We start from the raw sequence: 14,037 nt of genomic DNA, 5'->3' as shown, positions 1-14,037 counted from the left end.
GATCCAATGTATTTAAATCAACGTTAAACTATAAACATTGGATTAAAGTTAGGTTATAAAGATTTGATCAACGTTAATCCATTTACATTGGATCAATATGGGGTTATACACATTTGGTCAATGTTGATCCATATACTTTGGATCAACATTGATCCACTTTTTAATTTAGGTAATAAGTGAAAGTATGCTTGAATAAAAAAGATATACTTGGCGCTATGCCTATGGAATTATCAATGGCATATGATTTAATTCCCCATGATTTGCATATAGCTTAGTTAAAAGTTTTGGGTTTTCTTACGATAACCTCAAACTCATATTATCTTACCTTTCTGCTCGTAAACAAAGGGTAAGACTAGGATCGTCATCTGAATACTTAGATATGAAACCTAGTGTACCTCAAGGCTCAATTTTGGGACAATTTTTCTTTAATATTATCTTAATTATAAATGACTCTGAAATCTGCAACTATGGTGATGGCAACACTCTCTCTGTTGTTGACAACAACCTAGAGAGTGTTATTGCCCGTCTTCAAATAGAAACATAAAATGCAATTTTATTTTTTCTGAAATTATTAAATCTATAAATGGTTTAAATCCAAAATTTATGTTAGATCTTTTTATCAAAAAATCTCAGCTGTTTTTGCTCAAGTAAAAAATTAGTCCTCCCACTCATAATCTCTAAACATAAGTTCATAAAAAGTAACTTATATAGGGCAACCTCCCAGACAGCCTCCCGCTAGCGGCCCAATGCTGGCCCAGTTACGCTTGCGACAACAGTGCAATGGCGGCCGTCGATCACGGGCCTGCATCGAAACGGCCAATGGGCCAGCATTGGCCCGCAATCGTTCGCCAACGATCTCTTGCCAGCACAGCACAAAATTTATTCCAACTTATAATGACAAAAATAAGTATTTTAGAAATTTATTGCTAACCAAAATTTTGTTAAAAAATAACGAAACTATAAATAAAATTTTTTTATTAAAAGTTCAATTTGTTATTAATGCAAAGAACTTTTTACACAAAGAACGTTCCTCTCGAGCTTTTCGTCCACCATATTGATCCGCAAAAAGCTAAAAATATCTTTTCAGTTAATGTTCAAACTCTTCTCCTGATTATCTGAGGTTAAAGCTTTAATTTCACAGCATCTAAATAACACAAAGTTAAATTACGTGTGGCAACATTGTATATATAGGATATATTTATATATTCAATAGTAAATAAATAAACTAAAATATATGACTAAAACGAATATTACACACACACGTATTTAAACGTTAGGGTAATTAAACAAACAACTTTTTTAAAATACTCCGGACCTCAACTCTATTCTATATAATAAAATAACACTAGATATAAAATTTTAAAAAATTTTTCATAAGACCCTATAAACAAAAGACGAGTTTATAATAATATCGAAAAATATATATCTTTAAATAAAAAAAATTTAAAAATAATTATTATTAAGAAACTATATATTGACTTTAGTTTTTAGTCAAAAAAGTTTTTTTATGAAATAATTTTTTTTATATACATATTAATATACACCCTAATATAGAAAAATACAAATGTTATATATAGAATGAAATTTCTTCTTACCCAATAACTTAAATTGCATTGCTTTCAATTCAAGCCCAATGTTTGCTCCTGACTAATCAATAGTCTTCTCTATATTGGTGCCATTCACCATTGGAATCATATTCCAAACAATCTTCCTAATTTTCTAGTCACCTTTGGATGCTAATTTCCTGCTCTGAAATTTAAATAGACATTATACAAAAATGAGAAAAATGAAGAAAGAAAGAAATAAAAAAACAACAAATATATGTGTAATATATATATATATATATATATATATATATATATATATATATATATATATATATATATATATATATATATATATATATATAAGTATATATATATATATATATATATATATATATATATATATATATATATATATATATATATATATATATATATATATATATATATATATATATATATATATATATATATATATAGCTTCATACTTACCTGTACATTCACAACATTCTTATCTGAATCAATATCTTCGTTTAATTTGGTTAAACTTTCCTGTTCGTTTACTGGAATCCTTAAAAATTCATCAAGTAGAATCGATTCACGATTTTCTTCCGAAAATAAGCAGCTCTTTTTCAACTGCTGTGAAAACGTCAAGTAATTTTTTTTTTTAAATTAGAATAAAAAAAACGAAGCATTATAAAAATAACTCTAAGTATAAATTGTAAGCGAATGATCATCATAAATTGTAAGCACATGATCATCATAATTATGTAATGAAATCATCATCACAACCATCATGATCATGATCATCACTTGGTAGGCAAAGACTCTTCTGAAATCTGTTTTCTTCTAAATTTATCAGACCTTCACCCTCGTTGTTTGAAAAAAAGTCTGAAGAAACTTTTGCTATAGGTAATTTTTCTCTTGTTTAGTCATATGTAACTAAAAAAGTCAAAGTAGTAAAAAATTGTTAGAAAAATACTTTAAAATAATAAACATACAAAAAATTATATTCTATAGAAAAAAAATATTTTTGTAAAAATATAAATAAAATCACATGAAAAAGTTGCTTGAGTCGCTAGACAGACTGGCCCCAGTAATGGCCCGTTACTAATATAGTCGCGACGGCGAACGATGATTCGCCAGAGTTCTGGCCCGGAGTCGTATGCTGTCTGGGCTCGCTATGAAACTCCATAGACAATAAAACTATGTCAATAAATTGTGTAAAGATGTTCAAAAAAAGTATTTTAAAATGATATGGAAAATCTTGTTTTGTAAAATCTGACAAAATTTTTATTTTTTTTATTTTTTACGTTAAAAAATAACCAACTTGTTGAATTGGTTGACATTTTCATTATTTACTATGTAAATTATTTTTAATTAAATGTATGTTTGTTTGTATTGTCTTATACAGTTTAGTGTGTTGGTTTTAATTAGTTTATGTTGATTATAAAACTAATGCAAACGATCAACTGAAAATAAAGTTTTAAATAAATAAATAAAAATCCCTATACATTGGATCAACGTTGGATTTAGATCGGAAAAACAACCAACTTTTCGCAATGCCTTTACATATATTGGACCAATGTAATTTTCCTAACTACTTTTATTCGCGCCGTTATTAAGCTTTTTATAAGTATAATTATAATAAAACTAGCATTAGAGAAACGCTGTTTTTGCATCGGAGAAAAAAGCCAATGATCGCGATATATTTACATACGTTGGCCCAACGTAAGTGTGCTAGCTGGGCTAAAATGTAATGTAAATAAAAGCTATTTAGCTTATTTTTTATTATTAAATAATAATTTATATTCTTTTACAAAAGCCACTCTTTAATAAATTTTTTTTATTGTTTTTTTTTGTTTGGTAATAGGGTGCTCCAGGAAGACCAACTGGCATTATAACAAACCTCCACGGAAAAGTATTTCACGAGAAAGGTCACGCCACCTTCTTTAATTATTTTGCTTTCTGGGCTGGAGTTGGCGGAGTAATACGAACCTCTCGGTTCTGAGTTAGAACTCTATTAACTGCGCAAAAGCACTAATATTATTTATTCATTATTTAACAATAAATATTAATTATCATTATTTATTTTAGATTCCTAGCATCCTTAGCAACATAAACGGCATTAACCTAATGGCATTTAATCAAGAAAATTGTCATAAATCTGATTTTTTTGAAGGTACTTTTTAATTTAAAAGCCTGATTATTTTTTGTTTATTGTTTCAATACTTTTAACATTCTTAAGTAATATGATATAATAAAAAATGTCTATTTTATTTTGTTTATATATTTACTGATAAAACGCATTAAAATAGGTTTTGGTGTCTTTTCAAACATTTGAATCAGCAGTTTTTTTTAACATCCGATTCAGCAGGTTTTTTTGCTTTGATGGCTGTTGATGACTATTTTGTGAGTGGAATATAGTGTGTAATATTGGTTGCAATACAGGTTGTAGTACAGGTTGTATTGTTTGATTAATAATTTGTTAGTGTTTAACAGTACAAAACTTGGATTAGATCAAAATTAATATTGTTGCTAGAAATAAGAAACAAGGGTCCCTAATCTGCTTCTTGACAACTTCATGTTACCTCTTTGCCAACAATTAAGTGGTCTTAATAGGTTTGCAAGATTTACAAAAAGTGGCGGCATGACCTATAGACATTTCAATGGCAACATTGAAAGCAAAAAAAAATTTTAAATCATGACCTTTATTTACATATAGAGGTCATGATTTAAGGTCTTTATTTACATATGTATATATATATATATATATATATATATATATATATATATATATATATATATATATATATATATATAAATATATATATATATATATATATATATATTTCAATATATATCTTTTTTTACTTCTAAAAAATCTATGTTTTTAATGGATTTGTCTCACATGCCTATAAATTTTTGAAAGAATTATAAAAAATTTGCAGCGTGTCAACTTAAATTAAACCGAGAGTTAAATAAAATGGGAAATAGACTCTAGCAACTGTAGCAAAAGTCATTTTGTCATGTTTTGAGGCAACTCTATACATACCCCCTGATAGTTTATTATATTTGCAGTCTATTTAGCTGCAATCCTTTTATTAACAAGGACGTCTTACGTTGTGACTAAAAGTCATCATGCGAAAACCTGTAGCAAAAAAAAAAAATTTTAACTTTTTTTAATGAAGTGGATGGCAATCATTATATGAAAGGGTTTTATAATTATAAAGACTTAAATAGCACCATCTGTTAGTTTATTTATTTAGTCTTTTATGAAAAAGATGAAATTTGTTTATGCTTCTGAAAAATAAAGAAATATGTTTATTGCTGTCCTACAAGTTATTTATCATTGAAGAAGTCAAACGATTTAGAACCGTTTTAAAAAATTTATAGATTTTTTTTATGTGTAATTTAATTCGCCGTTAAAGAATGTTTACACTGCATATACATGAATCAAAATTAATGGCTGGAGCAAGGAGAAGGCACAGTTTGCCTTATCGCCTTGCCCCATATAAAAAATAATTCTACATAACCGTAACATACAAATACATATATATAAACATAAATCAGAATTAAAACAGAAAATAACAAAGAAATTAAAGAAATTCAAAACAGCAAATAACTAACAATTGTTGAAATGCTTACAACTGCTGAATGTTTAGGAATCACTTAAAAATTTTTGAATAAAATAATATTAATATAACTTTTCATAATTAACACAATCACGAGATGACTTTTTAATATCATCACTTAAATTTCATTGAAATGAACACATTTGTTTTTATTCGATAAAGCTTTCTTTAAAAGAAACATTTAAAGTCGGATAAATTAAGATTTCTGAACAGTAATAATCGTTTTGATTCACTTTCTAAAGTGCACTAATGTAGTCTTGTTTTTGTTGAATATCTCTGAGATTTTTTTCCATGGATAAGATCCGCGGTATTTAATTGAATAGGAAGTTAATTTTAAATTATATTTGAGGAGAACAAAGTTATTATCTGAAAATTTTGTTGCATATTTATAATTAATTTTAAAAAAGTTTGAAAAATTATGATAAAATAATTTGGTGACAATCTCATTTTAGTTTTAAAAATAAACAATAAAACTTGATTAAGTTGAATTTACAAATTTAAAGCACCGATCGCACGAGAAGTGGTTCGCAAGAAGTATTTCTGTAGGCTCTAAAATCTATTCTGCACGTATGTTTTTATTTGTTGTAGATTTTCTTAAGTTTTGTATAGCCAGTACTAGCCCACGCAATATTACAGTAAGAAAAATAACTGTGAATAAAGGCAAAATACAATTTTTTCAGGGATGTTACATTAAGATAAGGTTTAGTCTTAAACATCATTGCGATTTTTTTTTTAAAGTATTGATTCAATACTATTTATAGGCAGGCCCGCCGAGAGCCATAATTTTAGACGGTGCAAGAGATATTTTTGGGCCCTTTACTCAATTTTAATATTTTAATGCTTTTACTGAATCAATTGTGCCTTAATTCCACATTGGTTTTTGAAATCGGCAATTGTTCACAATGAGGATGCAGTCTTGCATTACAATTTTATTTCTAGCTACAATTATTTCATTTACGAAAGAATATTAATTTAAAGAATAATTATTAACCGTTTTGACTTACTGTTTTTTGTTTTTTTTTTAATGTAATTAGTTTCTCTTTCATTATTGGATTAAAGGATATTTCTGAAATAAAATTTCAGACTATTTGTTACGTTTCAACCATGTTCAATAATACAATAATCAATCTCAACAAATATACAAGTACTAACAAAAACAGAATTTTAACAAATAGTTTATTCCAAGAATAGTTCATTTACAAAACAAAGGTGCTTTTCTTGCTTTTTTTGAAGCAAAATTTCGAATAACTTTGTCAAAATCAATTGACCTAGATATTGAAGATTCGAGACTCAACATTGCCAAATCCACTGGCCGTCGTTGTAGCATTGTAGTTCTTAAAAAGTTTTTAATCAGATTTAGTTTGCTGAATGAGCGTTCGGCGGATGCAATTGTAGCAGGAATTGTTAAGAAAAAGCATACACAAATATTTGGAAATAGGCCATGTAAACTAGTTCGACTAATCGAATATAGGAGTTCAAAGGGGCTTAATTGATTCGACCCAAAATTTGCATAATGTATAGATTTTAACTGTTTTATTTCCATTACAATATCTTCGCTAACATCTGCTGAATACTCTTCACTTAATAATTTAGCTTTCATTTCCAATGTATCCAAATCAATATTGAGATAATTTCACATGAAGCTAAACTTATCTGAAATGCTCTGTGCTGCTTTGAATCTAACAGTAAGGCCACCAATAACACTATCTAATACCACATAGAAAACAAATCTTCTAAAGCATGACTCCTCCATGGTCTCATCTTCATTTAAATCTGTAAACCCTTGATCCTCTGGCTTGCCAACAACTCTGGCTTTTTTGCGATTTGCACCACCACGTCCTCTTGATAGTTTGACATCTATATCCAAATTCATTGCAACATTCTTTGATTCTTTCCATTTATTCCGAAGCTCAAGAAGTTGTCAAGTGGTTTATGTTGTCCACTTCCACATCTAAAGTTGCATTTCTTGCTTGAATAACTTTGTTGCAAAAATCAATCGGAACAAGAATTTTGTACCATATTGATGACATTATTATGCAGGTAAATGAATTAATATAATATAAGGCACCTTCTACTTCAGTTCTTATTTTAGAAGTCAAATTTAATTCTAAAAGCTCTTCCAATGACAATTTAATCCCAGAAAGTTGTGCTGAAAAAAGGTTTGACACTTTCAACACGATCTGTCCACCTTGTATGTGAGATTCCTTTTAGTGAGCAATTGATGTGTTTTGATAATATCTCCCATCGTTTTGGACTTGAGCTGAACAAATTATATACTGTTTGAATCGTTCCAAAAAATGTTACAGCTTCAGGAATACATTCTGCCGCATCGTTTCCCACAAGATTAAGTGTGTGACATCCACAAGGGGAAAATAGTGCTAATGGACATAAATGAAGTATTTTGGATTGCACACCATTGTATTTTCCAGCCATATTTGATCCATTGTCATATGCTTGTGCCCTGCAATCTGAGAGAGGAATGGAGTTATGTTGAAATGTTTCCACTACCATTTGAAATATTTCATCCCCAGTTTTATTGTTGCAATCTACATATGTTAGAAATCGTTCAAAAATTTCATATTTTGAATGTTTTAATATTAAATATTGTAATATGAATGTTGTTTGCTCTGTATGTGACGATTCTGGTGTTGCATCGACCATTATTGCGAAATACTTAGCAGATCTTCTTTCTAGTAAAATATGCTGTCGCACCAAGTCTGAGCATTCTACAATGAATTCATTTTGAGTATCAGTTGATAGATAATGAACTTGAAGTCTTTTTGCCTTTTCGCTGAGATTCTTTCACTGATAATACATGCTCTTTAAGTATAGGATCCCAATGTGAAAGTAACTCTATAAGATCCAAAAAGTTGCAATTATCTACATCTCCAATTCGCAGAGAGGATCCCAGAAAAGCCAATCCACGTTCACCCAAAAATAGGATAACATCTAATATTCTTTTAAGAATATTGGACCATTTCGTTGATTGCAATTTAATCGAGCTTTCCCAGTAAGTTTTAATATCCTTTCCAAATAAAAAACGTCTTTCTAATTCTCACCAAGCTTGGTAATATTCTTTGTGGACATTAGTCCTCTCATGCTCTGGAATCCTGTTACACAACTTTCGCCATTTACCAGTTGCTGCATATCCACCAGGTGAAGCCAATACTGATCGCGAACTTAAATTTCTCTCAATAACAGAGCTTTTGGAAATATTACCAGAAAATAATCGACATGGAAAGCAAAAAAATGCCTGTTTATGTTGACTCCAAACCAGACAGTCTCTTTTATGGACTTCACCGTTGACATTCTTAAAATTTAAAATTGTCTGAGGAAAAACCTGATTGCTAATATCTTTGGGTAATATGTTAGGAAAATCGACATGGTCATTTGTGACATACTTTTCTATCTCAGATTGAGAGGGAATTTCACTCAAAAGATTACCAATATCAAGTAGGACCTGACCACAATTAGAAGCAGAAAGGCTTACAATCTCAATTCCATTTGAATCATCTTAATTATCTTCAAACGTTTCAATTTTTTCCCCATCAAAACAGTCAGTTAAATCATCGCTTATTTTATCTACATTATTTGCTTTAGAAACAGTGTCCTCCTGTTTATTATCATTGAGATTTGATGCAGTGACTCCAACGTCAATAAGCGTCCGCATACCCTTTTTTCCATTCATTATATGTTTTTGTCTTTCTTTCCTTTTTTGACATCCTGACTTGTGAAGAAGCAGCATCGTTTATGATAATTTCTAAAATTACAATTGTAAAAATGTCATGCTATTAAATACAAAATATAAAGAAGAATAGAGCATTCCAAAAATATGCAATTTATTATAAGACTTTATAATACTGCTTTACAGGTTATTTATTAACAGTAAAATAAGTCAATTATAATTATTACCTAATTTAAACAAGGTATTGATTAATTATTATAAATAAAAATCGTTACCGTTAGCAATATCAAAAAGCAATATCAAAAAGCAGTAACACTACACAATATTGGAAGAAAACAATTATTAGCAAAACCTTAAATGTACTTTTAAATTGAAAAGGAGAAAAGACTAAAATTTATCAGCTGCACATTGAACTTATAGGAACAATAGGAATGTACTTTCAATTAAGTCTGCATAAAAGAAAATTTGAAAAAGAGAAAAGACCCGACTGAAAAATTCTAAAGAGAATCTAACTAGAATTCTAATTTCTATATAGAATAGAATAAAATTCTAAATTCTAAATAGAAATTGTAAGTTACAATTAATAATGGGAAAATAACGAGAATAAATAGAGGAAAGTATGGAGACATTTCAACCTATATTCGAGCTAGATTACTGCAGACAGCGACTAGTTAGTTTCTAACTTTCAAGCTCTAGTTAGATTCTCTTTAGAATTTTTTAGTGGGACCAAAATATGCCGATCTTTAAAGTGTATGAATATCTTTTTCTAAATGTGCAAAATATGTGTTTTTTAAGTATGTCACCAATAAATTTTTGTAATTATTATTGTAATTATTTTAGAAAAAGCTTTGGTTAATGGGCCCCAATTGTTCTATGGGCCCTGGAGCAGTGCACCGCCTGTACCCCCCTCTCAGTGGGTCTGTTTATATGTGAATACCAAAGTAAATATTCATCCAGTTTTACTCGTAAAAAGTTTACGTATGTTTCCCTTTAAATATAAGTATTATTAGTAATAAGATTTGTTAATTTTAGAAAAATGTTTTCTGATTTATTTACTTTATGGAAAAATTTATATTTTGTTTTATCCACGTTTAGTGAAAGTTTGTTACTCACGAACCATTCATTAACTTTACATAACTGTTCGTTAACTATTTTAAAAAGCGTTTTAATATCTCTGTAAAAACAAAAAAGATTGGAATCATCAGCAAACAAAATTTGGTCTAATAGATTTTTTGCTATCTTTAAGTCATTTATGTACAATAGAAATAAGAGTGGTCCATAAATAGAGCCATGAGGAAACCCGGAAGTTATGGAATATGGAAATGTGTTACTTTGATCATAATTTAGTTAAATTTAGAAAAAACTAAATTTATTTTGTTCTCCAAACCTAGTAAACGTGACGATGTTTCTCTAAAATTACCTAACTTTCTAATCAATAAAACATTTATTAAAATGAAACCAATCGTTAATTTTTTAGGAGTAATACTAGATGAAAATTTGTCTTGGAAACCACATATAAAATACATAAAAAATAAAATCTCAATAAATATTTCTATATTATATAAAACTAAACCACATCTTAACACTGCTTCTTTGAAAAAAAATAAACTTTTCATTTATTCATAGCTTTATCTCGTACTGTAATATTGTATCGGGTAGTATAGATATTTATAGTAAATTAAAAAATTTATAGTAAGCAAAAACACACATGCAGGATTGTATTTGGTGCACACAAAACTTTTCATTGCGAACCTCATTTAAGGAAGCTTGGTGCCCTAAGTATCTATAAACTTAATATACACTAAGTTCTACAATTCATGATTCATGTTTAAAATAAAACTTGGGCTTTTTCCTATTGTATTTCAGTCTTACTTTAGTGAAATCTTTTTTTTTTTTTTTTTTTTTTTTTTTTTCATTTTTAGTTTACAATTATTAATCGTAATATAACAATATAACAATACATAAACTTGGTATCTGAAAGAAGAACCAAAAGATCTTGTCGTCAGTACCATATAAAATATATCAAACGTGTATATATAATATAATAAAAATACAATTGATTTAATAATTATTAACAATGTAGAATAATCAAAAACAGAAAATAATTTTACATTTCAAAAATATTTATATATATTGTCAGTAGAAAGAATAAAGTTTTTTAATTTAGTTTTAAAAACAGAAAACGAAATTGACAAATCAAAATTTGGAACAACAATTTTGTTCCATAAATACGGTGCTCGATAGTTTATGCAAAATTGATTAAACTTTGTTTGACAAAAGGGTTCAATTATTAAATTATTATTTCGTAAAGTATATTTGTTTATAGCTTTATGGGAAAAAAGATCTTTAAAAATGAACAATGGTTGTTCACTTTTACAACGAAACATAAAACATAAAATATTATAGACATTGAGTTCGTAAACGTTAAGTGCTTAACGTTTTTAAACAAAATATTAGAATGAGAAAAACGATTTTCAAAACGTATTAAATGCATTGCGTGTTTCTGACGATGGTAGAGATTTCGTAACTTACTTTTAGAGGTACTTCCCCAAACAATATTGGTATAATTTATATAGCTATGTATTAATGAGTAGTAGAGTTGAATCAAATTTTGTTTATTTAGATAGTATCTGACCTTATATTTAATCTTAAATCTCTTAAATCTCGCACAAGTATCCTACTAAATTTTCTTTACCTTAAATCTCGCACAAGTATCCTACTAAGTTTTCAATTAACAACTTTATTGTATCAAAAACTAATTTAAGTAAATTAATTTTTTTTAGATTTTATTAATTTAAATTTAACTAAATTTAACTTTATACAAAAGTTCTTACCAAATTCAATACCGTGGACCGTTTCTATGGAAACACTTTTCAAAATTTATTACAAAAAAAAAGAATATTCAAAACATCTCTTTGGAACAAATCAGGAAGGAATCTAAGAGTCTCTTATTACAAAATGACTTTGATTTAAAAAATCTCTTTTAAAATAAATACATAAATAATATAAATGATCTAAAAAAATAGTTATTGACACTATTTCTCTTTTGCTGCAGTTTTATTTTTATTTATTTATTTTTTTGTTAAAAAACTTTAATACTTTCATGTTGTTGTTAATCTTTGATATATTGAGTATTTCAACACTAATATTTATATTATATTAATATTTATATTGTAACTAACATGTGTAAAATTCTTATTATGTACTTAGCTACTTTTCATTTTTGTATATAAACTGACGATTTTTTCAATGAAAATGGGGCTCGATGATAAGACAGTTTATGTCTTCTGCTTGCTCCAGCTCTCTTATTTATTAACACGATTTATTTCATTGTAAATTATAATATATTGCAAATAATAATAATAATAAATAAATAAATAAAAATAATATAAAAATTGCTTTCGGTTTGTCAGATTCATCCTTTGAACCAAAGTAAACTTTTCTTTTTCACTCTGTAGTTTTCAAGTTTTTTTATTAATATGTTGTGGTTTACGGAATCAAATGCTTTTGAAAAAAAAAAATCAAAATCAACGCATTTTCAGTAGAACTTTTTTTTTAAAATCAAATTGCTTGCAACACAACATGTTGTTCTCAGTTAGATAATTATATAGCTTATTATACATTATTCTCTCCAGCAATTTTGAAAAATAAGGTAGTATAGATATAGGCCTGTAATTTAAAATATTTGATTTATCTCCAGATTTAAAAATTGGTGTTATACGGGCAATTTTTAGTTTGTCAGGAACAAACAAAACCTGTCTTAAATGAACGATCAAAAACATGAAAAAAGAAGGTTTAATAATATCAAATGATTTGACAATATCAATACTAACTTTCTCAAAACCTTCACTTTTATTATTCACTTTTTTTAATTTTGAGACTGCTAAATGCAGTTCTCATCTCGCTAAGTTTTAAACTAGTTTTGTCCATAAGTTTATTATAAGTCTTTAAATATGAATCAAAAGGAGTGGAGTTGGGTGGAATTTAGGCAGCCAATTTTGGACTAATATTAACAAAGTAGTTGCTTAGTTCTTCAGCTATAATAGATTTTTCATAAACTAATTTTCCATAAATTAAAAGGTTTTATGGGAGAATGCTTTTTTCCAATTAAATCCTTAATAACATTCCGTATTTTTTCTGTTGGTTTTTTTTAATAACTGAGCATAAAAGAGCTTTTTTGAGTATCTATTTGTTTTTTCGAATATAAGTTATTTCATTTTTTTAAGATTTTTTTTTTAAATACTTTAAATAAAATTTTTCTATCTTTTTTGAAGATTTTAGTAAGCCTTTTGACATCCAGGGACTTTGAAGTGATTTGAATTTATTTTCTGGAACCACTGCTTTATATTGCTAGTAAATATGACCTAGAAATAAGTTATAAGCATTGTTAGCATCACTTGATTGCAAAATTAAATTTCAATCAACATTTTTTTTTAAACAGTTTTTAAAATGCTTTAAAGAGTTTTCATTGATCTGTCGCCAAAATATTATGGATTTTGTGGCAATATTGTTATTTAAAAAGTTATTGGTAGCTAAGAATGTTGGAAAATGATCCGATAAATCAGTCTGTCAACGTTGTAAAATAAATCAGTCTGTCAACGTTGTGAAATAAATCAGTCTGTCAGGAATACCTGTGTATAGAGGAATATTATAAAAACTGTTAGTTATGATGTTATCAAGTAGAGTAGAAGATTTTTTTGTAAGTCTTGTTGAGTTGTTTATAGTTGGAGTAACGATATTTTCTAAAAGAGTATTTATAAAACTCTTAGCATTATTATTAGAAGCATAGTTGATTAGGATTATCTTAAAATCACCGACCAAATAAATATGTTTCCTGGAATTTTTAATTTTGTTTAGAAATGATTTAAGATGAGTTTTAAACTTTTCATATAAGCATATGGTGGTCTATAAATACTATTTATAATTATATTTTTTCAGTTTTTTTACTAATTCAATGCATAATGGTTCACGACCTGCTTCATCAACACAGAAGTCGTTACGTAAAATATAATTAAGTGAATTGTGGATAAAAATACTAACGCCCCCACCTGCATTAAATTCACATAGTTGATAAATTGTAATTAACTATTTTGTATTCATAATTTGTTTCACCACTTTTACACCAAGTTTTTGTCCGAGATACAATTTTAATATCTTGTTTAAGTTTACTTAA

General features: G+C 27.6%; 1 protein-coding gene across 9 annotated transcripts in view; it reads left to right on the top strand.

Annotated features, from left to right (window-relative positions):
- The window catches only part of LOC136082480 (kinesin light chain 1-like), a 62,263-nt gene that overhangs the window by 22,668 nt on the left and 25,558 nt on the right, over positions 1-14,037 (top strand). For 5 of the 9 annotated variants that reach the window (XR_010639718.1, XM_065801862.1, XM_065801868.1 and 2 more), the window contains exons 2-3: positions 3,418-3,481; positions 3,642-3,726. Coding sequence is in view for 2 of the 9 variants with exons in the window: in XM_065801868.1 (XP_065657940.1) it covers positions 3,681-3,726 (46 nt within the window). In the remaining 7 variants the exon portion in view is untranslated. Of the gene's footprint in view, positions 1-3,417; positions 3,482-3,641; positions 3,727-3,862; positions 4,008-14,037 lie in introns of all 9 variants that reach the window. The other 4 variants (XM_065801863.1, XM_065801866.1, XM_065801864.1 and 1 more) reach the window with 2 other exon arrangements.

Source organism: Hydra vulgaris, chromosome 07 (genome assembly GCF_038396675.1).
Source record: "Hydra vulgaris chromosome 07, alternate assembly HydraT2T_AEP".
NCBI lineage: Eukaryota > Metazoa > Cnidaria > Hydrozoa > Anthoathecata > Hydridae > Hydra > Hydra vulgaris.
Note: the sequence above shows the minus strand (reverse complement) of the source record. Positions and strands in the feature narration are given on the sequence as shown.